The sequence below is a fragment of the Salvelinus fontinalis genome, chromosome 34, assembly GCF_029448725.1.
Source record: "Salvelinus fontinalis isolate EN_2023a chromosome 34, ASM2944872v1, whole genome shotgun sequence".
Lineage (NCBI taxonomy): Eukaryota > Metazoa > Chordata > Actinopteri > Salmoniformes > Salmonidae > Salvelinus > Salvelinus fontinalis.
Genome location: NC_074698.1, coordinates 27,626,953 through 27,654,452, shown reverse-complemented (window position 1 = coordinate 27,654,452; position 27,500 = coordinate 27,626,953). Strand labels below are relative to the sequence as shown.

General features: G+C 44.9%; 1 protein-coding gene across 3 annotated transcripts in view; it reads right to left on the bottom strand.

The window, feature by feature from the left end:
* The window catches only part of prkar1b (protein kinase, cAMP-dependent, regulatory, type I, beta), a 196,918-nt gene that overhangs the window by 8,044 nt on the left and 161,374 nt on the right, over nt 1–27,500 (bottom strand). For all 3 annotated transcript variants that reach the window (XM_055898373.1, XM_055898372.1, XM_055898374.1), the window contains one exon: nt 23,339–23,460. In XM_055898373.1, coding sequence (XP_055754348.1) covers nt 23,339–23,460 — 122 coding nt within the window. The remainder of the gene's footprint in view (nt 1–23,338; nt 23,461–27,500) is intronic.

The window sequence follows — 27,500 nt, the reverse complement described above, 5'->3', positions numbered from 1 at the left end:
CAGAGAGACAGACCAACTGACCAGAGAGACATACCAACTGACAACTGACCAGAGAGACAGACCAACTGACAACTGACCAGAGAGACAGGCCAACTGACCAGAGAGACAGACCAACTGACAACTGACCAGAGTGACAGACCAACTGACAACTAGCCAGAGAGACAGACCAACTGACAACTGGCCAGAGACAGACCAACTGACAACTGACCAGAGAGACAGGCCAACTGACCAGAGAGACAGACAAAGTGACAACTGACCAGAGACAGACCAACTGACAACTGACCAGAGAGACATACCAACTCACCAGAGAGACAGACCAACTGACAACTGACCAGAGAGACATACCAACTCACCAGAGAGACAGACCAACTGACAACTGACCAGAGAGACATACCAACTGACAACTGACCAGAGAGACATACCAACTGACAACTGACCAGAGAGAGAGACCAACTGACAACTGACCAGAGTGACGGACCAACTGACAACTGACCAGAAAGACAGACCAACTGACAACTGACCAGAGAGACAGACCAACTGACAACTGACCAGAGTGACGGACCAACTGACAACTGACCAGAGAGACAGACCAACTGACAACTGACCAGAGAGACAGGCCAACTGACCAGAGAGACAGACCAACTGACAACTGACCAGAGAGACAGGCCAACTGACCAGAGAGACAGACCAACTGACAACTGACCAGAGACAGACCAACTGACAACTGACCAGAGAGACATACCAACTCACTAGAGAGACAGACCAACTGACCAGAGAGACAGACAAATGACCAGAGAGACAGACCAACTGACCAGAGAGACAGACCAACTGACCAGAGAGACAGACCAACTGGCAACTGACCAGAGAGACAGACCAACTGACAATTGAACAGAGTGACAGACCAACTGACAACTGGCCAGAGAGACAGACCAACTGACAACTGGCCAGAGACAGACCAACTGACAACTGACCAGAGAGAAAGGCCAACTGACCAGAGAGACAAACCAACTGACAACTGACCAGAGAGACAGGCCAACTGACCAGAGAGACAAACCAACTGACAACCTACCAGAGAGACAGACCAACTGACAACTGGCCAGAGAGACATACCAACTGACCAGAGAGACAGACCAACTGACAACTGTCCAGAGAGACAGACCAACTGACAATTGACCAGAGTGACAGACCAACTGACAACTGGCCAGAGAGACAGACCAACTGACAACTGGCCAGAGACACCCCAACTGACAACTGACCAGAGAGACATACCAACTGACCAGAGAGACAGACCAACTGACAACTGACCAGTGACAGACCAAGTGACAAGTCACCAGAGACAGACCAACTGACAACTGGCCAGAGAGACGGACCAACTGACAACTGGCCAGAGAGACAGACCAACTGACAACTGACCAGAGAGACGGACCAACTGACAACTGGCCAGAGAGACAGACCAACTGACAACTGAACAAAGCATTAGAAAGAAAAATAAACATAGACAGACAGACAGACAGAAAGAGAGACAGAAGATAGATTGTACAGACAGACACACACACACAAAGTCAGACAGAGAAACATACTTAGACTTGGTTGATGTTAATTTCCCTGACTCCTGGAGAGAGAAGTGTTCCTAAACTAAACCAGTGGTGCTGTTGTTGCTGATTCCACTGGTCTGAGTCTACAATCCCCTTTACATCCCCATTCATTTACTCTCACAGTCATTACTGAGAGCATGGAAACGTGTGCACACCACACAAATGAATGCACGCACCGAAGCACACACACACAGGCAAGCAAACACACACTATCCAAGAGCTTTCCATCACTGCAGTCCCAAGCTGCTGGCACACAACCCAAGACAGAGCAATTACATGCACACAAAGACGCATGTCGCACGCACGCACGCAATCACACACACACACACACACACACACACACACACACACACACACACACACACACACACACACACACACACACACACACACACACACACACACACACACACACAGACAGACAGACAGACAGACAGACAGACACCCTGGAAAACAAGGCGAGGAGTCCTCCACAAACAGCTGATGTCTGCTGGACAGCCTGACTGAACTCTGTGACCGACCAGAGGCAAGTGTGTGTGTGTGTGTGTGTGTGTGTGTGTGTGTGTGTGTGTGCCGGGCGTCACTCCCAAATAGCACAATAGAGAAAAAATAGTTGAATGATTTATCAAGCAATCCGTACAGCAGCCCAAAGAAAGGTTAACATCAACTCTCGCAGCTGTTGACAAACGGTGTGTGTGTGTGTGTGTGTGTGTGTGTGTATGTGTGTATGTGTTTATGTGCAACTGTGTATGAGCGAGTGCGTGCTTGCTAAGGTCATATATAAGAAGAGGCCTACTAAATATACACTGAGTATGCATATTGCCATGTGTGTACATGTGTATGTACAGTTGAAGTTTAGATGCACTATTGTAAAGTGGCTGTTCCACTGGATGTCATAAGGTGAATGCACCAATTTGTAAGTCGCTCTGGATAAGAGCGTCTGCTAAATGACTTAAATGTAAATGTAAATGTAAGTCGGAAGTTTACGTACACTTAGGTTGGAGTCATTAAAACTCGTTTTTCAACCACTCCACAAATTACTTGTTAACAGACTATAGTTTTGGCAAGTCGGTTAGGTCATCTACTTTGTGCATGACACATGCGATTTTTCAAACAATTGTTTACAGACAGATTATTTCACTGTATCACATTTCCAGTGGGTCAGAAGTTTACATACACTAAGTTGACTGTGCCTTTAAACAGCTTGGAAAATTCCAGAAAATTATGTCATGGCTTTAGAAGCTTCTGATAGGCTAATTGACATCATTTGAGTCAATTGGAGGTGTACCTGTGGATGTATTTCAAGGCCTACCTTCACACTCAGTGCCTCTTTGCTTGACATCATGGGAAAATCAAAAGAAATCAGCCAAGACCTCAGAAAAAAAAATTGTAGACATCCACAAGTCTGGTTCATCCTTGGGAGCAATTTCCAAACACCTGAAGGTACCACGTTCATCTATACAAACAATAGTATGCAAGTATAAACACCATGGGGCCACGCAGCCATCATACCGCTCAGGAAGGAGACGCGTTCTGTCTCCTAGAGATGAATGTACTTCAGTGCGAAAAGTGCAAATCAATCCCAGAACAACAGCAAAGGACCTTGTGAAGATGCTGGAGGAAACAGGTACAAAAGTATCTATATCCACAGTAAAACAAGTCCTATATCGACATAACCTGAAAGGCTGCTTAGCAAGGAAGAAGCCACTGCTCTAAAACCGCCATAAAAAAGCCAGACTACGGTTTGCAACTGCACATGGGGACAAAGATCGTACTTTTTGGAGAAATGTCCTCTGGTCTGATGAAACAAAAATAGAACTGTTTTCTCATAATGACCATCGTTATGTTTGGAGGAAAAAGGGGGATGCTTGCAAACCCGAAGAACACCATCCCAACTGTGAAGCACAGGGGTGGCAGCATCATGTTGTGGGGGTGCTTTGCTGCAGGAGTGACTGGTGCACTTCACAAAATAAATGGCATCATGAAGGAGGAAAATTATGTGGATATATTGAAGCAACATCTCAAGACATCAGTCAGGAAGTTAAAGCTTGGTCGCAAATGGGTCTTCCAAATGGACAATGACCCCAAGCATACTTCCAAAGTTGTGGCAAAATGGCTTAAGGACAACAAAGTCAAGGTGTTGGAGTGGCCATCACAAAGCCCTGACCTCAATCCTATAGAAAATGTGTGCCCAGAACTGAAAAAGTGTGTGCGAGCAAGGAGGCCTACAAACCTGAGTCAGGTACACCAGCTGTCAGGAGGAAAGGGCCAAAATTCACCCAACTTATTGTGGGAAGCTTGTGGAATGCTACCCGAAACGTTTGACCCAAGTTAAACAATTTAAAGGCAATGTTACCAAATACTAATTGAGTGTATGTAAACTTCTGACCCACTGGGAATGTGATGAAAGATATAAAAGCTGAAATAAATCATTCTCTCTACTATTTTTCTGACATTTCACATTCTTAAAATAAAGTGGTAATCCTAATTGACCTAAAACAGGGAATTTTTACTAGGATTAAATGTCAGGAATTTTGAAAAACTGAGTTTAAATGTATTTGGCTAAGGTGTATGTAAACTTCTGATTTCAACTATAGCTATATTTGCATGCACATACAGTTAAAGTCAGAAGTTTACATACACCATAGCCAAATACATTTAAACTCAGTTTTTCACAATTCCTGACATTTAATCCTTGTAAAAATTCCCTATTCACAAAGTTTTAATGACTCCAACCTCAGTGTATGTAAACTTCCGACTTCAACTGTACATGTTGATAAGAGGGAATGTACTGTATGTGTGGCTTCACAACTGCATTCTGTGTGTGACAGGGCATTAGTCTGTACTTCCTCAAGTTCAAGTTCCTATAAGGGCATGAATATTACAGTAGGTGTCTGTGTGTTTAATGTCCTGAATTAACATTTACATTGTGGGGTATCGTCATAGTCCACTGTAGAGGTCTTCACGGGTCCACCCCAACCTGAATACCTGAGACCCGAGAAGACCTGTAGTCCACTGTAGAGGTCTTGACTGGTCCACCCCAACCTGAATACCTGAGAAGACCTCTAGTCCAGTGTAGAGGTCTTGACTGGTCCACCCCAACCTGAATACCTGAGACCCGAGAAGACCTCTAGTCCACCTTAGAGGTCTTGACTGGTCCACCCCAACCTGAATACCTGAGACCCGAGCATACCTCTAGTCCACTGTAGAGGTCTTGACTGGTCCACCCCAACCTGAATACCTGAGACCCGAGCATACCTCTAGTCCACTGTAGAGGTCTTGACTGGTCCACCCCAACCTGAATACCTGAAAAGACCTCTAGTCCACTGTAGAGGTCTTGACTGGTCCACCCCAACCTGAATACCTGAGACCCGAGAAGACCTCTAGTCCACTGTAGAGGTCTTGACTGGTCCACCCCAACCTGAATACCTGAGACCTGAGAAGACCTCTAGTCCACAGTAGAGGTCTTGACTGGTCCACCCCAACCTGAATACCTGCGACCTGAGAAGACCTCTAGTCCACTGTAGAGGTCTTGACTGGTCCACCCCAACCTGAATACCTGAGACCTGAGAAGACCTCTAGTCCACTGTAGAGGTCTTGACTGGTCCACCCCAACCTGAATACCTGAGACCTGAGAAGACCTCTAGTCCACTGTAGAGGTCTTGACTGGTCCACCCCAGCCTGAATACCTGAGAAGACCTCTAGTCCACTGTAGAGGTCTTGACTGGCCCACCCCAACCTGAATACCCGAGAAGACCTCTAGTCCACTGTAGAGGTCTTGACTGTTCCACCCCAACCTGAATACCTGAGACCTGAGAAGACCTCTAGTCCACTGCCACTGGAGAGGCATGTAATGCCTGCTTGTTTGATGCCAGACACATTTCCATAAGGGAAGAAAATAAACTGAGCAACAGTAAATACATGTATGGAATAGCAACGATAGTTGATTTAGTCGTTGACTAAAAGCACACGCATATCTGGGAACCAGGCTAGGGCTGAATTAGCCTGAGTTAGTCAGACTGCATCACACTCCGTTTCATGTTTGTTGTTGAATGATTTCCAGGGTAGTTCTGGGTAGTCCGTGCACCCTGAAGGGATTTACCAGCTAGCAGTAAGTGACTGTAGGAACTGCATGGCTTCATCCCAAAGTGCACTCCTTTTGATCATGGCCCATGAGTTGAAAAGTGGTGCTGTATGAAGAGAATGGGGTGTACTTTGGGACACAGCCCATGTCTTCAGCCATGTTTAAGTTTAAACGGACCTGATAGTGCCAGAACCTCTCTCTAAGTCTAATCCTTAGCTCTCTGCTCTGCTCAACTTTTCCTTGGCTCACACTTCTAATAAGAACTAATAATACCCCATAGGAATATAATGAGTCTCAATGAGAGATCCCATCAGACCAAACCATTTAGCACTAATACAAAGGTGTGCTTGTGAGAATATGGAGAATATGGTATATGAGTGTGTATGTATGCATGTGTGTATTGTGTGTGTGAATGAGTGTGTGTGTGTGTGTGTGTATTGTGTGTGTGTATTGTGTATGTGTGTGTGTATGTGTGTACTGTGTGTGTGTGTGTGTGTGTGTGTGTATATGAGGGTGTGTGTATGCACATGTGCCTGCTTGCCTGAATGTTTGTGTCTGTGTGTGTTATTAACAAAGACAAATGTGTATAGAGTCCAATGGACTTCTGAGCTGTGGTCGACCTACACTGGGATCACAACTGAACCAACAAAAACACACGTACAGTGTGGCAGTGTGGTAGTCTGGTAGTGTGGTAGTCTGGTAGTGCGGTAGTCTGGTAGTGCGGTAGTGTGGCAGGGTGGTAGTGTGGTAGTCTGGTAGTGTGGTAGTCTGGTAGTGTGGTAGTGTGGTAGTCTGACAGTGTAGTAGTCTGGTAGTGTGGTAGTGTGGTAGTGCGGTAGTGCGGTAGTCTGGTAGTGTGGTAGTCTGGTAGTGCGGTAGTGCGGTAGTCTGGTAGTGTGGTAGTCTGGTAGTGTCGTAGTCTGGTAGTGTGGTAGTGTGGTAGTGTGGTAGTGTGGCAGTGTGGTAGTGTGGTAGTGTGGTAGTGTGGCAGTGTGGTAGTGTGGCAGTGTGGTAGTCTGGTAGTGTGGTAGTCTGGTAGTGCGGTAGTCTGGTAGTGCGGTAGTGTGGTAGTGTGGTAGTCTGGTAGTGTGGTAGTCTGGTAGTCTGGTAGTGTGGTAGTGTGGCAGTGTGGTAGTGTGGCAGTGCGGTAGTGCGGTAGTGCGGTAGTCTGGTAGTGTGGTAGTCTGGTAGTGCGGTAGTGCGGTAGTGCGGTAGTGTGGTAGTGTGGTAGTCTGGTAGTGCGGTAGTGCGGTAGTCTGGTAGTGTGGTAGTCTGGTAGTGTCGTAGTCTGGTAGTGTGGTAGTGTGGTAGTGTGGCAGTGTGGTAGTGTGGTAGTGTGGTAGTGTGGTAGTGTGGCAGTGTGGTAGTGTGGTAGTCTGGTAGTGTGGTAGTCTGGTAGTGTGGTAGTCTGGTAGTGCGGTAGTGTGGTAGTGTGGTAGTGTGGTAGTGTGGTAGTCTGGTAGTGTGGTAGTCTGGTAGTCTGGTAGTGTGGCAGTGTGGTAGTGTGGCAGTGCGGTAGTGCGGTAGTGCGGTAGTCTGGTAGTCTGGTAGTGTGGTAGTGTGGCAGTGTGGTAGTGTGGTAGTGTGGTAGTCTGGTAGTCTGGTAGTGTGGTAGTCTGGTAGTGTGGCAGTCTGGCAGTCTGGTAGTCTGGTAGTCTGGTAGTGTGGTAGTATGGTAGTGTGGTAGTGTGGTAGCGCGGTAGTCTGGTAGTGTGGCAGTGTGGTAGTCTGGTAGTGTGGTAGTGTGGTAGTCTGGTAGTGTGGTAGTCTGGTAGTGTGGTAGTCTGGTAGTGTGGTAGTCTGGTAGTCTGGTAGTCTGGTAGTCTGGTAGTGTGGTAGTGTGGTAGTCTGGTTGTGTGGTAGTGTGGTAGTCTGGTAGTGTGGTAGTCTGGTAGTGTGGTAGTGTGGTAGCGCGGTAGTGTGGTAGGGGGTTCCCTGTATATGGGTGACCCTATTGGGCCAACATGTGGCTGTGGTGCTCTGAAGCTAAGCTGGGGCTCAGAGAGAGACAGACAGACAGACAGACAGACAGACAGACAGACAGACAGACAGACAGACAGACAGACAGACAGACCTACATGTTCTGTGGGAAAGGCAGAGGCCTGAGCCTAAGAGCATAGGAGAGTAGTGGCGGACACCAACACACACATTCACACACTGACTCTCATTCACCAACACATGTTATGTTCTTCTATCCTCGTGGGGACCTAGTCATTGATTCCCATCCCAAATCCTATTTTCCCTAACCCTAAACTTAAACTAACCATAACCCCTAACCCTATCCTTAAATCTAACCCTAACCTTAACCTTTAACCTAACCATAACCCCTAACCCTATCCTTAAATCTAACCCTAACCCTAAACCTAACCATAACCCTATCCTTAAATCTAACCCTAACCCTAAACCTAACCATAACCCCTAACCCTATCCTTAATTGGAGGTTAGTTGGAGGGTCTGACTTGCTGCACCCTCGACAACTACTGTGATCATTATTATTTGACCATGCTGGTCATTTATGAACATTTGAACATCTTGGCCATGTTCTGTTATAATCTCCACCCGGCACAGCCAGAAGAGGACTGGCTACCCCTTATAGCCTGGTTCCTCTCTAGGTTTCTTCCTAGGTTTTGGCCTTTCTAGGGAGTTTTTCCTTGCCATCGTGCTTCTACACCTGCATTGCTTGCTGTTTGGGGTTTTAGGCTGGGTTTCTGTACAGCACTTTGAGATATCAGCTGATGTAAGAAGGTCTATATAAATACATTTGATTTGATTTAATTCTAACCCTAACCCTAAAATAGCATTTTTCCTTGTGGGGACCGGCAAAATGTCCAAACTTGGCAGAATTGTCCTTGTTTTACTATCCAGATTAAGTGGATGCCAACAGCGACGGGCCCAAGGCCAGAAGGACCCCTCTATTCCCACCCTTCTTCCCCTCCTCTTCCCTCCTGCCGTCTCAGACACATGGGGTGCCAGCCTGACGGAGCCAAGAGGAGGAGAGGAGGATAAGTTGAGAGGATAAGGATGAGAAGAAGAGGGAGGAGGAAGAGAATAGAGGGGGGCAGTAGAGGATTAAGATCCCAAATGCTAAAGGAGATCAAACTGTAAGATAGTTCTAGAGAGTGAGAAAGAGTCTGTACACAGAGACAAACTGTAAGAGAGTGAGAGAGAGTGAGAGAGAGTCTGTACACAGAGACAAACTGTAAGAGAGTTCTAGAGAGTGAGAGAGAGTCTCTACACAGAGACAAACTGTAAGAGAGTGAGAGAGAGTCTGTACACAGAGACAAACTGTAAGAGAGTTCTAGAGAGTGAGAGAGAGTCTCTACACAGAGACAAACTGTAAGAGAGTGAGAGAGAGTCTGTACACAGAGACAAACTGTAAGAGAGTTCTAGAGAGTGAGAGAGAGTCTGTACACAGAGACAAACTGTAAGAGTGAGAGAGAGAGAGTCTGTAAACAGAGACAAACTGTAAGAGAGTTCTAGAGAGTGAGAGAGTCTCTACACAGAGACAAACTGTAAGAGAGTGAGAGAGAGTGAGAGAGAGTCTGTACGCAGAGTCAAACTGTAAGAGAGTTCTTTGAGAGAGAGTGAGAGAGTCTGTACACAGAGACAAACTGAAAAGAACAAGAAAAGGTTTTACATACTGCTGAACAGGCCCATCCAGGGTGCCCCGGAGATCACTATCTCATATATAGCACCCCATGAGCTGAGTTCTCCAGATACAGTACAGTATTAACCATGAGCTGAGTTCCCTAGATACAGTACAGTATTAACCATGAGCTGAGCTCTCTAGATACAGTACAGTATTAACCATGAGCTGAGCTCTCTAGATACAGTAGTATTAACCATGAGCTGAGCTCTCTAGATACAGTAGTATTAACCATGAGCTGAGCTCCCTAGATACCGTACAGTATTAACCATGAGCTGGGCTCCCTAGATAGAGTACAGTATTAACCATGAGCTGAGCTCTCTAGATACAGTACAGTATTAACCATGAGCTGAGCTCTCTAGATACAGTACAGTATTAACCATGAGCTTAGCTCTCTAGATACAGTACAGTATTAACCATGAGCTGAGCTCTCTAGATACAGTACAGTATTAACCATGAGCTGAGCACAGTACAGTATTAACCATGAGCTGAGCTCTCTAGATACAGTACAGTATTAACCATGAGCTGAGCTCTCTAGATACAGTACAGTATTAACCATGAGCTGAGCTCTCTAGATACAGTACAGTATTAACCATGAGTTGAGCTCTCTAGATACAGTACAGTATTAACCATGAGCTGAGCTATCTAGATACAGTACAGTATTAACCATGAGCTGAGCTCTCTAGATACAATACAGTATTAACCATGAGCTGAGCTCTCTAGATACAGTAGTATTAACCATGAGCTGAGCATTCTAGATACAGTACAGTATTAGCCATGAGTTGAGCTCCCTAGATACCGTACAGTATTAACCATGAGCTGAGCTCTCTAGATACAGTACAGTATTAACCATGAGCTGAGCATTCTAGATACAGTACAGTATTAGCCATGAGCTGAGCTCTCTAGATACAGTACAGTATTAACCATGAGCTGAGCTCTCTAGATACAGTACAGTATTAACCATGAGCTGAGCTCTCTAGATACAGTAGTATTAACCATGAGCTGAGCTCTCTAGATACAGTACAGTATTAACCATGAGCTGAGCTCTCTAGATACAGTACAGTATTAACCATGAGCTGAGCTCCCTAGATACAGTACAGTATTAACCATGAGCTGAGTTCTCTAGATACAGTACAGTATTAACCATGAGCTGAGCTCTCTAGATACAGTACAGTATTAACCATGAGCTGAGCTCTCTAGATACAGTACAGTATTAACCATGAGCTGAGCTCTCTAGATACAGTAGTATTAACCATGAGCTGAGCATTCTAGATACAGTACAGTATTAGCCATGAGTTGAGCTCCCTAGATACAGTACAGTATTAACCATGAGCTGAGCTCTCTAGATACAGTACAGTATTAACCATGAGCTGAGCTCCCTAGATACAGTACAGTATTAACCATGAGCTGAGTTCTCTAGATACAGTACAGTATTAACCATGAGCTTAGCTCTCTAGATACAGTACAGTATTAACCATGAGCTGAGCATTCTAGATACAGTACAGTATTAACCATGAGCTGAGCTCTCTAGATACAGTACAGTATTAACCATGAGCTGAGCTCTCTAGATACAGTACAGTATTAACCATGAGCTGAGCTCTCTAGATACAGTACAGTATTAACCATGAGCTGAGCTCTCTAGATACAGTACAGTATGTCTTCAATAAACACAGGGATATCCTCATTTACTGTACCCCTGGCCAACAGGAAGAGGAGAGGATGAGTAGAGGGAGGGAGGGGAGGGAGAGTTGGAAGGGAAGGGGAGGGGGTAGCAATAGAGGGAGAGAGAGAGACAGAGAGGGGAGAGAGAGGAGAGAGAGCGAGAGACAAAAAGAGAAAGAGACAGAGACAGAGACAGAGAGAGAGAGAGAGAGAGCAGGCCCACCTAATGACAGGCAGACAACATCCATCACTCTGCTAAATACTAAACCTCCAGGAGAGATCACTGGGCAGATAGCACTGTGTGTGTATGTCAGTCTGTGACCAAAGAAACAAACCCCACACAGAAAATCTCACACACACACACACACACACAGTCAGGTGACTTACAGAGCACTTTAGGGGACATAGCCAGTGGTAGACAACAAAGAGCCTATCCCGACATGAACTGTCTTATTGCTGACAGTGTAATACCCTCAGGAGCAATGATATGATGGTAGCTGCTGCTGCTGCTATGAGGAAGGAAGACAAATAACCATATGATATGATGGTAGCTGCTGCTGCTATGAGGAAGGAAGACAAATAACCATATGATATGATGGTAGCTGCTGCTGCTGCTATGAGGAAGGAAGACAAATAACCATATGATATGATGGTAGCTGCTGCTGCTGCTATGAGGAAGGAAGACAAATAACCATATGATATGATGGTAGCTGCTGCTGCTGCTATGAGGAAGGAAGACAAATAACCATATGACATGATGGTAGCTGCTGCTGCTGCTATGAGGAAGGAAGACAAATAACCATATGATATGATGGTAGCTGCTGCTGCTATGAGGAAGGAAAACAAATAACCATATGATATGATGGTAGCTGCTGCTGCTATGAGGAAGGAAGACAAATAACCATATGATATGATGGTAGCTGCTGCTGCTATGAGGAAGGAAGACAAATAACCATATGATATGATGGTAGCTGCTGCTGCTATGAGGAAGGAAGACAAATAACCATATGATATGATGGTAGCTGCTGCTGCTATGAGGAAGGAAGACAAATAACCATATGATATGATGGTAGCTGCTGCTGCTATGAGGAAGGAAGACAAATAACCATATGATATGATGGTAGCTGCTGCTGCTGCTATGAGGAAGGAAGACAAATAACCATATGATATGATGGTAGCTGCTGCTGCTATGAGGAAGGAAGACAAATAACCATATGATATGATGGTAGCTGCTGCTGCTGCTATGAGGAAGGAAGACAAATAACCATATGATATGATGGTAGCTGCTGCTGCTGCTATGAGGAAGGAAGACAAATAACCATATGATATGATGGTAGCTGCTGCTGCTATGAGGAAGGAAGACAAATAACCATATGATATGATGGTAGCTGCTGCTGCTGCTATGAGGAAGGAAAACAAATAACCATATGATATGATGGTAGCTGCTGCTGCTGCTATGAGGAAGGAAGACAAATAACCATATGATATGATGGTAGCTGCTGCTGCTATGAGGAAGGAAGACAAATAACCATATGATATGATGGTAGCTGCTGCTGCTGCTATGAGGAAGGAAAACAAATAACCATATGATATGATGGTAGCTGCTGCTGCTATGAGGAAGGAAGACAAATAACCATATGATATGATGGTAGCTGCTGCTGCTGCTATGAGGAAGGAAAACAAATAACCATATGATATGATGGTAGCTGCTGCTGCTGCTATGAGGAAGGAAGACAAATAACCATATGATATGATGGTAGCTGCTGCTGCTGCTATGAGGAAGGAAGACAAATAACCATATGATATGATGGTAGCTGCTGCTGCTGCTATGAGGAAGGAAGACAAATAACCATATGATATGATGGTAGCTGCTGCTGCTATGAGGAAGGAAGACAAATAACCATATGATATGATGGTAGCTGCTGCTGCTGCTATGAGGAAGGAAAACAAATAACCATATGATATGATGGTAGCTGCTGCTGCTGCTATGAGGAAGGAAGACAAATAACCATATGATATGATGGTAGCTGCTGCTGCTATGAGGAAGGAAGACAAATAACCATATGATATGATGGTAGCTGCTGCTGCTGCTATGAGGAAGGAAAACAAATAACCATATGATATGATGGTAGCTGCTGCTGCTATGAGGAAGGAAGACAAATAACCATATGATATGATGGTAGCTGCTGCTGCTGCTATGAGGAAGGAAGACAAATAACCATATGATATGATGGTAGCTGCTGCTGCTGCTATGAGGAAGGAAAACAAATAACCATATGATATGATGGTAGCTGCTGCTGCTGCTATGAGGAAGGAAAACAAATAACCATATGATATGATGGTAGCTGCTGCTGCTGCTATGAGGAAGGAAAACAAATAACCATATGATATGATGGTAGCTGCTGCTGCTGCTATGAGGAAGGAAGACAAATAACCATATGACATGATGGTAGCTGCTGCTGCTGCTATGAGGAAGGAAGACAAATAACCATATGACATGATGGTAGCTGCTGCTGCTATGAGGAAGGAAGATAAAGGAAGACTGTGAACAGTGTGAAGCGAATCAGTGCAAATGTGCAGATACTGTGTGTGTCTTGCATCTCGCTCATCTCAATATCTGCAGTGCTGCTCGTGGCAATGTCATTTCTCTGAGTCTACCTTTATTAGATTGGTAAATTAGTCTAGTTAGTCTAGTCAGCTATCTAAACTTGTAGTAATCATGGCCGAATTACCTGACCTCCAGGGGGACAACATTGATTTTGTTAGTCACTCCTATTCAGATCATATTAACATGACATAATGGCAAACTGTGTCAAATTGCAGGAAATTTGCTGTAAAACTCCAACAAAAAAAGGTTCTGTAAAGCAAACTTATTTGTTTACCTTTTGTTAAAGGGTTACTTCATGATTTTGGCAATGAGGTGCTTTATCTACTTCCCCAGAGTCAGATGAACTCATGGATACCAGTTTACGCCTCTGAATCCAGTATGAAGGAAGTTAGAGGTAGTTTGCCAGCCCACAGTGGAGGTGTCATAATACCCATAAAACCTAGCGGTCAAACAGGGAAATGGTTCCAATCATTTTTCTATTCATGGGGGATTTTAGAAACACTTAAAATAAGGGCTGTGTTTCGTGTAAGCTTATTTATTACTATTATTAGCTAACATTAGATAGTTAATCAAGAGATTTTTACCTTTGCCTCGATTTGGCAGTCTCGTCCAGATCATCATGGCATTTGTAGTTCTTTATGATAGCCACATTAGCAGCTAATTAGCATTTCATTTATTAGGAGTTTATAAAGGCGAATATATTGATAAGTCACCTTGTCTGGGAAAGATTTACAAGGTAATCAAAATGTCACGCCAGAGTAAGCCTACATGAAACAGACCTTATTTTAAGTGTCTCTAAAAACCCCTATGGGAATGGTGGAAAAAACGATTGGAACCATTTCCCTCTTTGACCGCTAGGTTTTATGGGTATTATGACTCATACTGTGGTACACTATGCTAACAAGCATTAGTGCAATGACTGGAAGTCTATGGTATCTACTAGCATGCTAGCAGTTACCATAGACTTCCAATCATTGCGCTAACGCTAGTTAGCAACTTCCTTCATACTGCACGCAGAAACATAAACATTATATAAGTTCATCTGACTCTGGAGAAGTAGATAAAGGGCTTCATAGCCAAAATCCTGAAGTATCCATTTAATAAAAAATCAATTCGGCTGACAGATCCCGTATTAAATTATATATTTTTTGTTAATGTGTAGCGGCTAATTTTATAGCTAATAGGATATGAGGATACACCCCTGAAGAGTGAGAGGCATCTACACCCCTCCTATCCTTTTGTGAGGCGTAGTCTTCTTCACGGCAACCGCCTGACAGTCTGTGTATTTACAGTGTGAGAAGAAATGTAAACACGCCACTTTTCATTAAGGCCCTATTCCCTCTCTCTTCTCCTCTGGGGTGCGTGAAAAGAAAGTGATGTCTTTATTCCACATGTTTTTTTAATCCCTCATACACACCATATAATTAGTGATTATGGGTTTGTCTTTTGGCAGAGAGAGAGACCACAGAAAGAGAGAGAAAGAGAAGAAGGGAAAGGGAGGAAGAGCGAGAGAGAGAGAGAGAGAAAGAGAGGAAAGGAGGTAGAGAAAGAGGGGGAGAGAGAGAGAAGGATGAGAGGACTTTTTCAAATGAAGAAGGGATAGTTGTCAGGGCTTACCTAAGCATCGGTGAGAAAAAACTAAGGGATGAGATGAAAGTATGACAAATGATAGGTTGCAACAACAACGTCAAGATATGATGTGGTATACCCCCCAACTCCTCAGCCTCTCCTCTGCCTTCCATCTCTCCCTCTTGCTCCTTAGCTCATCCCTCCTTTCCTTTCCTCTCCCTCTACCCCCCCCCTCTCTCTCTCTCTGTGTGGCTGGGTCTGACTTTCCCAGAGCAGGGCGGTTGTCTGGTGGAATGTGGCTCTGCTGAGTTTCACACAGGGTCAGGAGAGCCAGCCTCCAGGGAGGGAGCAAGAGAGGGAGAGGGAGAGAGAGAGAGAGAGAGAGAGAGAGAGAAGAAGATATTGATGGATAAATATAAAATATATAGAGATACTGACGACTCCAGAGAGAGAGAGAGAGAGAGAGAGAGAGAGATCAAAAAAGAAGGAGGTCGGGATAAATATACAGAACAGTACTGTAATACAGAAAGATATTGATTGTGAAACATGCAGGTATCAGGTATTTAAGACTTTTTAATGCCAATTGGAATTCAATTTAATACCAATTTTGAGGTCTGCGAGCACCACACACCTGCCAATATTCTTCTCCAGAAATGAGCCCATGTTGGTAAAAAGTAGTATTTTTAGGGTTGGCTCTTTCACCAAAGGCTATAGCCTAGCTCATATTAGGCAGGTGTGCTATTTTATCAATAAGTCTAATCCTATAGCCTTACCGTTGTAGTAGCATAGTGGCTAGGCTATTGATGGCTGAAGCATGGGATTCCCATATGAACTGCACATGCTCATCTGTAAATAGCCCTTCCAATCTACCTCATCCCCATACTGTATTTATTTAGTTATCTTGCTCCTTTGCACCCGAGTATCTCGACTTGCAGATTCATCTTCTGCACATCCTACCATACCAGTGTTTAATTGCTATATTGTAATTACTTTGCCACCATGGCCTATTTATTGCCTTACGTCTCTTATCCTACCTCATTTGTACATTCTGTATATAGATTTTTCTACTGTATTATTGACTGCATGTTTGTTTCTTCCATGTGTAACTCTGTGTTGTTGTATGTGTCGAACTGCTTTGTTTTATCTTGGCCAGGTCGCAGTTGTAAATGAGAACTTGTTCTCAACTAGCCTACCTGGTTAAATAAAGATGAAATAAAAATAAAATAAAAAGACAACCCCAACCCCAATCAATAGCTAGATCACAAACTCTGTAATCATGATGCTCAATACCATACCAATCAGCTGCTCAACAGGCAACAACAGAACCTTGTTAAGCTGACTCAGGTGTGCTGGAGCAGGGCTGGATGAAATGCCTGCACACCCAGTGACCTAGCTCTTCAGATGGAGAGTTGACCACATGTGTTTTATACAGTAACAGTGCTGTGTATTTTACTTGAAGGCATTCTTTCACAGTGGTATGGATGTTAGAGTAGGGCTGGAACAAACGTCTCCACACCCAGTAGCTCTCCTGGAGCTGTTATGCTATGACATCAGGACATTAGCCTACAACCAAATAGTCTAATCAAATAAGTCCTTCATTCAGTGAATCAGGTATCAAATGGCTATACTTTGAAGCAAGGTAGCTAAGCAGGCGTCCTCTACACTGTCTTTTTCCAGTGCCAAGTAAGACATGAAACAAGTTAGCTATTTCATCTGATATATTCAGGAAATGCATTATGGATATTATGATTTGCACCATGTCAAAATCCATAATAATGTGTTTGGCTCTTTAGAGATTAATTTGCCTTCTATGTTTTGTTGTGTGCTATGCCTATGCTACATCATTTAGCACCTGAGGAAGTGGGAACTCAAAACACATTAGCTAGATTGCCAACTGTAAATATGATATTTACTGCTAGATAGCCATGGAATTGATCTAACAGTACAGGCCTATATAGACTACTTGATGTCTTCACTGCTCCATTCTGCTGGAGCATCATCTCAATTACTAGTTCTGAGAAAATAACCAAAATGTCCCTGACTGACATTGGTTCAATTATTTAAATTCCATTTCAGATAGTTTTTTTTCTGTTTGCTCAATGTGCACATTGACCCGCAGTTTCTCTGTGTAGCGACAGTGGTTAGAGACAGGTAGCCTAGTGGTTAGAGACAGGTAGCCTAGTGGTTAGAGACAGGTAGCCTAGTGGTTAGAGGCAGGGAGCCTAGTGGTTAGAGGCAGGTAGCCTAGTGGTTAGAGACAGGTAGCCTAGTGGTTAGAGACAGGTAGCCTAGTGGTTAGAGACAGGTAGCCTAGTGGTTAGAGACAGGTAGCCTAGTGGTTAGAGACAGGTAGCCTAGTGGTTAGAGACAGGTATCCTAGTGGTTAGAGACAGGTAGCCTAGTGGTTAGAGGCAGGTAGCCTAGTGGTTAGAGACAGGTAGCCTAGTGGTTAGAGGCAGGTAGCCTAGTGGTTAGAGACAGGTAGCCTAGTGGTTAGAGGCAGGTAGCCTAGTGGTTAGAGACAGGTAGCCTAGTGGTTAGAGACAGGTAGCCTAGTGGTTAGAGACAGGGAGCCTAGTGGTTAGAGACAGGTATCCTAGTGGTTAGAGGCAGGTAGCCTAGTGGTTAGAGACAGGTAGCCTAGTGGTTAGAGACAGGTAGAATAGTTGTTAGGGGTCAGGGAGCCTAGTGGTTAGAGGCAGGTAGCCTAGTGGTTAGAGACAGGTAGCCTAGTGGTTAGAGGCAGGGAGCCTAGTGGTTAGAGACAGGAAGCCTAGTGGTTAGAGACAGGTAGCCTAGTGGTTAGAGACAGGAAGCCTAGTATCTAGTATCGCTACTTGAAAATACATGAGTGATTGATAGTTGGTATTCAGCAGTCATAACCTATGCCTTATTTACTTTGAAGTATTTTACTTTGGACTTCTGTCACGTCCGTCGTTTAATAAATAAGTGGACCAAGGTGCAGCGTGCGTAGTGTTCCACATATTATTGAGGTGAAACTTCAAACAAATAAATAAACAAACGTGCAGTTCGTAGCACATATAGCACTAGACAAAACAATATTCCACAACGCAGGTGGGAAAAGGAGCACACTAAGTATGATCCCCAATTAGAGGCAACGATCATCAGTTGCCTCCAATTGGGAACCATACTCACACCAACATGGAAATTAAAGACTAGAACACCCCCTAGTCACGCCCTGACCTAAAACACCATAGAGAACCACGAGGGCTCTCTATGGTCAGGGCGTGACAACTACTGAGATAGTGATTGTTGACAGTCAGCATTGACAGCAGCTCCATAGAGATGAGATGATGACTTGGAATGAAATAATCAAGTCATCAAATAAACAAATGTAATATACACAACTGAATATTTTAAAGTAATGTGAATAAATGGTGGTTATAAAGCAGTAATGGGCAGTCACTACCTTCATTGGACTTCTATTAATTGTTTTATTCTGTGTTGTTACAGCATTACAACCCACATAGTGCATAACGCATTTAAAGTAAATAAATAAATATTGAAACCGAAATTTAAAATGTTCACAATTTTTTAATAATCTAACTGATACCTTTTCAAACTTAATTTAAGACATTTTAAGACTTATTAAGGCCTTTAAATCAGATAAATGAATTGAATACTTTTTAAGACTCTTTAAGGACCCGCGGACACCCTGACATGGGATACCCATGCTGTCACCCATGAGAAAGGAATGAACGAGTGACTCAGACAGATGATATAAAAGACAGGAGGCCTGGATGTCCCTCTGAAATTAAACCAGTGAGAAATACAGTTTTTTTTTCGGCTTTCAATGGGAAATTTCCTCTATTCTTTTCCTGGGGCTTTAGAAATGACACCAGATGCCTGTTCCCGTTTAAAAAGGGCCATGTTCTCAGTGGGGTCCTGATCTGTCAGAGACACACAGGGACCAGAGAATACCCAGGGGGACAGAGGAATGGACTGACTGGGCTGAGGGCCCGCTGGAGGGGAAGTCCAGAGTCAGACAAGCTCTCTCTCTCTCTCTCTCTCTCTCTGCAAAAACAGTCTCTTTCCTTTTTGGTTCATCTCTCTCTGTGCTTTCTGCTCTATATGTATGTATCTCCTCTCCAGCCTGTCTCTACTATGCCTATGGTCAGGTCCTTAGCCTACAACTGGAAGTGTGGACTCTGTAGTATGTGACCTGTCTCTCTTCTCTCTCTCACATCACCTGACCTGTAATGGAATCTAGAAACTATGAGGGGGATGGAACAGGCAATCTAGAAACAGGGAGAGGACAGCACAGTCGATCTAGAAACGAGGAGAGGACAGAACAGTCGATCTAGAAACGAGGAGAGGACAGAACAGTTGATCTAGAAACAGAGAGAGGACAGAACAGTTGATCTAGAAACAAGAAGAGGACAGCACAGTCGATCTAGAAACAGGGAGAGGACAGCACAGTCAATCTAGAAACAAGGAGAGGACAGAACAGTCGATCTAGAAACAAGGAGAGGACAGCACAGTCGATCTAGAAACGAGGAGAGGACAGAACAGTCAATCTAGAAACGAGGAGAGGACAGCACAGTCGATCTAGAAACGAGGAGAGGACAGCACAGTTGATCTAGAAAGAGGAGAGGACAGCACAGTCGATCTAGAAACAAGGAGAGGACAGCACAGTCGATCTAGAAACAGGGAGAGGACAGCACAGTTGATCTAGAAACGAGGAGAGGACAGCACAGTCGATCTAGAAACAGGGAGAGGACAGCACAGTTGATCTAGAAACAAGGAGAGGACAGCACAGTCGATCTAGAAACGAGGAGAGGACAGAACAGTTGATCTAGAAAGAGGAGAGGACAGCACAGTCGATCTAGAAACGAGGAGAGGACAGAACAGTTGATCTAGAAAGAGGAGAGGACAGCACAGTCGATCTAGAAACGAGGAGAGGACAGCACAGTTGATCTAGAAAGAGGAGAGGACAGCACAGTCGATCTAGAAACAGGGAGAGGACAGCACAGTCAATCTAGAAACAGGGAGAGGACAGAACAGTCAATGCAGTTGCTTTCCAGACTAGAGATGGGAGAGGAATGTAGAAAGTGAGGGAAGGAAGGAGGTAGAGAGGGAGGGCTGTGGCTCCAGTGCTGCAGGCTCATTGGGGCAGGTGGAGATGGAGAGAGAGCCAAAAGGAGGGATACTTCACTCAGCAGCCTGATAATACCCCTCCAGTCCTCCAGTCTCAGCTGCGCCTTACTGGGGCTTGGCTCAAAGAGCTCCATGCTAGCTAGCTACCAATCACTGGGGCTATTGTTAGGACTGAGAGAGAAAGAGAGAGGGGAAGGGGGAATATGGGGTAAAAGAGAGAGAGAGGAGGTAGAGTGAGAAGGGTAGAGATGGCGAGAGAGGTTTGGAGGGGTAGAGAGGGAGAGCGTAAGGAAGAGAGAGGTAGAGAGAGAGACTAAGAGGTAGAGAGAGAAAGAGAGGGAGAGAGAGGGGGAAAGAGAGATGAGAAGGAGAGAGGGAGAGAGGAAAGGAATGAGAGCAAGCCAAGTTTAAACAGGAGGTGAAGGTTGTGAAAGGATGAGAAACAGGAGGTGAGGGTTGTGAAAGGATGAGAAACAGGAGCTGAGGGTTGTGAAAGGATGAGAAACAGGAGGTGAGGGTTGTGAAAGGATGAGAAACAGGAGGTGAGGGTTGTGAAAGGATGAGAAACAGGAGGTGAGGGTTGTGAAAGGATGAGAAACAGGAGCTGAGGGTTGTGAAAGGATGAGAAACAGGAGGTGAGGGTTGTGAAAGGATGAGAAACAGGAGGTGAGGGTTGTGAAAGGATGAGAAACAGGAGGTGAGGGTTGTGAAAGGATGAGAAACAGGAGGTGAGGGTTGTGAAAGGATGAGAAACAGGAGGTGAGGGTTGTGAAAGGATGAGAAACAGGAGCTGAGGGTTGTGAAAGGATGAGAAACAGGAGGTGAGGGTTGTGAAAGGATGAGAAACAGGAGGTGAGGGTTGTGAAAGGATGAGAAACAGGAGGTGAGGGTTGTGAAAGGATGAGAAACAGGAGGTGAGGGTTGTGAAAGGATGAGAAACAGGACGTGAGGGTTGTGAAAGGATGAGAAACAGGAGGTGAGGGTTGTGAAAGGATGAGAAACAGGAGGCGAGGGTTGTGAAAGGATGAGAAACAGGAGGTGAGGGTTGTGAAAGGATGAGAAACAGGAGGTGAGGGTTGTGAAAGGATGAGAAACAGGAGGTGAGGGTTGTGAAAGGATGAGAAACAGGAGGTGAGGGTTGTGAAAGGATGAGAAACAGGAGGTGAAAACAACAGATTAAACCCCTCACACACACTGGCCCTCTTGGCTTGACCCTGGTGGAACCCCTTGTAAACAATGGAGTTAATCAAAAGTGTGTTAGGCTGACTGACTGGCTGTCAGTTGGGGGGCCCTGCTCTAAGGGGCCCTGCTCCACACAACCACAAAGCTAGCAGTGTGACCAGCCCCCTTCTCCCAAACCCCCCACTCATTCACTCTCCCTCAGAACACATGCATGCACCACGCACACAAACACACACACCTCACACAAATACACACACCTCACACAAACACACACACCTCACACAAACACACACACCTCACAACGCCACTTCGTCTGTTTCCTGGAGCCAATAAGGATGTAATCAGTTCTGATCTCAAACTAAGTGCCGTCTATGTCTCGGGATAATGACACATACATTGCCCTGCCAGGGTCCCCAGCTGATGACACGTATTTGACCTGGGCCCACAGTTGTCATCGACCTCAGGCAAGAGGAAGTATTGATATACAGCAACAAGACACTGGACTTCTATCATAGACGTTGATACACACGTAACCACAGATATACAAAGAGCACATCACACTGACACAGTGATACATCACACACTGACAAAGTGACACATCACACACACTGACACATCACACACACTGACACAGTGACACATCACACAGTGACACATCACACACACTGACAAAGTGACACATCACACACACTGACACATTGACACATCACACACTGACACATCACACACACTGACACAGTGACACATCACACACACTGACACAGTGACACATCACACACACTGACACAGTGACACATCACACACACACGCTGACACATCATAAACACTGACACAGCCACAAAGTCAGATTCCACAGCCACAACGTCAGATTCCACAGACACAAAGTCAGATTCTACAGCCACAAAGTCAGGTTCCACAGCCACAAAGTCAGATTCCACAAACACAAAGTCAGATTCCACAGCCACAAAGTCAGATTCCACAGCCACAAAGTCAGATTCCACAGCCACAAAGTCAGATTCCACAGCCACAAAGTCAGAATCTACAGCCACAAAGTCAGATCTAACAGCCACAAAGTCAGATTCCACAGCCACAAAGTCAGATTCTACAGCCACAAAGTCAGATTCCACAGCCACAAAGTCAGATTCCACAGCCACAAAGTCAGATTCTACAGCCACAAAGTCAGATTCCACAGCCACAAAGTCAGATTCCACAGCCACAAAGTCAGAATCTACAGCCACAAAGTCAGATCTAACAGCCACAAAGTCAGATTCCACAGCCACAAAGTCAGATTCTACAGCCACAAAGTCAGATTCCACAGCCACAAAGTCAGATTCCACAGCCACAAAGTCAGATTCTACAGCCACAAAGTCAGATTCCACAGCCACAAAGTCAGATTCCACAGCCACAAAGTCAGAATCTACAGCCACAAAGTCAGATCTAACAGCCACAAAGTCAGATTCCACAGCCACAAAGTCAGATTCTACAGCCACAAAGTCAGATTCCACAGCCACAAAGTCAGATTCCACAGCCACAAAGTCAGATTCCACAGCCACAAAGTCAGATTCCACAGCCACAAAGTCAGATTCTACAGCCACAAAGTCAGATTCCACAGCCACAAAGTCAGATTCTACAGCCACAAAGTCAGATTCTACTGCCACAAAGTCAAAATTGGCTACAGAAATTATATTTTTATTTTTATGTGAAGGTTAGGCATAAGGTTAGCAGTGTGGTTAAGGTTAGGGTTCAAATCTAATTTTAAGAAGATACATTGTAGAAATAGGTGAAGTATAGCCATATTGATGACTTTGTGGCTGTGGAAGCTAGTGACGACCGGAAAAAGACATGCGTACACACAAACACACACACTCCTGTACCTCTGTGATGATGAAGAAGTCATCTCCAGGGTCTCCCTGTACCACGATCTTCTCCCCGTCCTCAAACTGGACCGGCTCCAGAGAATCAGCTACAGTCAGACGCTCCCACTTGTCCAGAGACTCTGCAGGGGGACAAGAGGGTCAACAACAGAGACAAACACTAATATTGGGCCATACGAACATATACACGTGCACTCGCACGCACGCACACACGCGCACACACACGTGCACACACACACACACACACAAACATTTCTATGTTGAGAGACAGGCACTCCATGTATAATTGAGTTAGTGTGTACTGTAGTCAGTCAATGGTTGAGGTTTCATCACACAAAGATCTGACTATTAGATGACCTCTTTAATACACTTTGTGGGAGGAGACTGTGTGTCCAGTATGATTGGTGCTGAGTGTTAGAATGTAGGTGACTACACTTCAGTATAGGAAATATCCAATTGGCTTATTGACAGAGGGGAAATTGGAAGGCACTGGCAGTGCTGATTTCTACTGGTCCCTATGCAGCAGTGTTGGGGAATAAGTGTGTGTGTGTGTGTGTGTGTGTGTGTGTGAGCGTCCCCCGCTGCACTGGCCACAGTAGATAATGGCTCCTGTTTAAACACTCATATGTAATTGGGGCAGCTCCCCTCCTTCCTACCTCACACTAATCCACTCACTCAGCAAGAGACATTACCTCCCTCCCATCTCCTCCTCCTCTCCCCCACCCCTCTTCCTCCTCCTCTCCTCTCCCACCCGTTCCTACTCCTCTCCTCCCTCCCTCCTCTCCCCCCTCCTCCTCCTCTCCCATCTCCCTCCTCTCCATCCCCCCCCCCCTCCCTCATCCTCCCTCCTCTCCCCCATTTTCCAAGTAAAGAGACAGGACTAACAGCTACCATTCATACTGTATGACCACATCAGGGTCTGTATACTGTGTAGCAGTACAGTAGCATTTCAGTAGTAGGCTACACAGGGCTCTGAAGGAGTGATTCAACAGAGTGGATATTTCTAGAAGGTGAGGGTATTTTCAGGTCTTGGCTATAAAAAGGTCTTATACTTGGAGAAGCGCTGAATACATTACCGCAACATTCAGCCATATATAGTATAGTGAACCATCAATGACAACCACATTTACTACATTTAACTCCAACACCAATATTATTATCCAGTTCATAGGTTTCAAGTTAAGGGTTATGTGAGTTGAGTGGGTGAGCTGCGGCTCCATCCCTATCTCAAAACTTAACCGTTCCGAATGAATGGCAAAACTTAACCTTTGAAATTTGACGGTTACGGACAAGCGTCTGATTCTGCTGCAGTGGGCCTGTGAGAGCTTGTTGTGTGTGTGCGTTATTGGCATGGCAAACACATGTTAACATTGCCAAAGCAAGTGAAGTAGATAATAAACAGAAGTGAAATAAATAATAAAAATGAACAGTAAACATTACACTCACAAAAGTTCCAAAAGAATAAAGACATTTCAAATGTCATATTATGTATATATACATACAGTGTTGTAACGATGTGCAAATAGTGAAAGTACAAAATGGAAAATAAATAAACATAAATATGGGTTGTATTTACAATAATGTTGGTTCTTCACTTGTTGACCTATACTTGTGGATCTGTGCAGCTCAGTTTCCACCTCATTTTGAGGGCAGTGTGCACATAGCCTGTCTTCTCTTGAGAGCCATGTCTGCCTTTCTCAATAGCAAGGCTATGCTCACTGAGTCTGTACATAGTCAAAGATTTCCTTAAGTTTGGGTCAGTCACAGGGGTCAGGTATCCTGCCACGGTGTACTCTCTGTTTAGGGCCAAATAGCATTCTAGTTTGCTCTGTTTTTCTGTTAATTCTTTCCAATGTGTAAAGTCTTTTTGTTTTCTCATGATTTGGTTGGGTCTAATTGTGTTGCTGTCCTGGGGCTCTGTGGGGTCTGTTTGTGTTTGTGAACAGTCCCAGGACCAGCTTGCATAGGGGACTCTTCTCCAGGTTCATCTCTCTGTAGGTGATGGCTTTGTTTGGAAATCGCTTCCATTTAGGTGGTTGTAGAATTGAACCGCTCTTTTCTGGATTTGATAATTAGTGGGTATTGGTCTAATTCTGCTCTGTATGCATTATTTGGTGTTTTAAGTTGTACATGGAAGATATTTGGTGTTTGTCCCATTTTGTGAATTCTTGGTTGGTGATCAGACCTCCAGACCTTACAACCATGAAGGGCAATGGGTTCTATAACTGATTCAAGTATTTTTTAGCCAGACCCGAATTGGTATGTCAAATTTTATGTTCCTTTTGATGGCATAGAAGGCCCTTCTTGCCTTGTCTCTCAGATAGTTCACAGCTTTGTGGAAGTTACATGTGGTGCTGATGTTTAGGCCGAGGTAGGTATTGTTTTTGTGTGCTCTAGAGCAACGCTGTCTAGATGTGTCTCTCTCTCTCTAGACCACATGTCAAACTCATTCCACAGAGGACCGAGAGTCTGCAGGTTTTCGCTCCTCCCTTGTACTTGATTGATGAGTTAAGCTCACTAATTACTAAAGAAGTCCCCTCACCTGGTTGTCTAGGTCTTAATTAAAGAAATAAACTAAAACCGGCAGACAGTAGGCTCTCCATGGAATGAGTTAGACAGCCCTGCTCTAGACTGTTGTATCACCAGGCCATAGTGATGATATAGATATAGATCCTCTAGAAGATGTTGAAGTAACTAACAGCTAACACAGTGGTAATGTGAACCTCAGTCTCTGTCAGTCTCCTCACAGTATCAACATTTCACACTCTGCAGAGCCTTCACCCCACTTAACTAACCCTCTTCACTGGGGGCCACACTGGTCATTGGGTGTGTGTCTGGGTAAAAGAGAGAGAGAGAGAGAGAGAGAGTGTGTGTGTGTGTGTCTGTGTAAGAAAGAGAGAGTGTGTATGTGTGTGTGTCTGGGTAAGAAAGAGAGAGAGAGACAGAGTGTGTGTGTGTGTGTGTGTGTGTGTGTGTGTGTGTGTGTGTGTGTGTGTGTGTGTGTGTGTGTGTCTGCCTGTGTGTCTGCCACTAGAGAGCATGTTGTTCTCTCCCCCTTTAACCCCAACCAACATCAAGGGATTGTACCCAGTTTCGTGGCTATCGCCAAATTCAAAGACAGACAAAAACACTCCTGCCTCCCTCCCTCCCTCCCTCTCTTCCTCCTCAAAGGAGGGAGGAGAAAAGAGAGGGAAGAAAAGAAGTTTGAAGAGAGAGGTCAGTGTTTGAATACGGGCCTTGTTGGGGCCGTAAAAGGAGGTACATGGGGGGAAAAGAAAACGAGAGTTAGAGGGGAATAGAGCTGAGGAGGAGGAGGAGGAGGAGGAGGAGGAGGAGGAGGAGGAGGAGGAGAGGCCCTGTGTGTTTACTCAGCCAGATAATAACCCCACACAGGAGGCATGTCTACACACACACACACACCCACCCACGCAGGCATGCACGCACAGACACACACAGACACACAGACACACAGACACACAGACACACAGACACACACACACACACACACACACACACACACACACACACACACACACACACACACACACACACACACATATGCGATTGGACACACACACTGCAACAAGGTCAGAAAAGGTAAACTGCCCCGTGTCCCTCTTAAAAGAGTTCGGGGGAGGGTAAATCATACATATTTTTGTGAATCAATAATAAGCCCTAACCCTTCCTTTTGATTGCTATGCCAAAAAACCTCACTAGTTTCACAGGCTATGCTCAACGTAAAACACCCTCACCACCTCGAAAAATGGTCTGTCCTCAGTTGCAACACTCACTACCGAGTTCCAAACTGCCTCTGGAAGCAACATCAACACAAGAACCCTTCGTCGGGAGCTTCCTGAAATGGGTTTCCATGGCCCAGCAGCAGCAGCACACAAGCCTAAGATCACCATGTGCAATGCCAAGCGTCGGCTGCAGTGGTGTAAAGCTTGGTCGATTGAAATCTGGAGCAGTGTAAAAGTTTGGTGGGTGAGGAATAATGGTCTGGGGCTGTTTTTCATCGTTCGGGCTACAGGCCCCTTAGTTCCAGTAAAGGGAATTACATTCTAGACGATTCTGTGCTCCCAACTTTTTGGCAACAGTTTGGGGAAGGCCCTTTCCTGTTCAGCATGACAATGCCCCCATGCACAAAGCGAGGTCCATACAG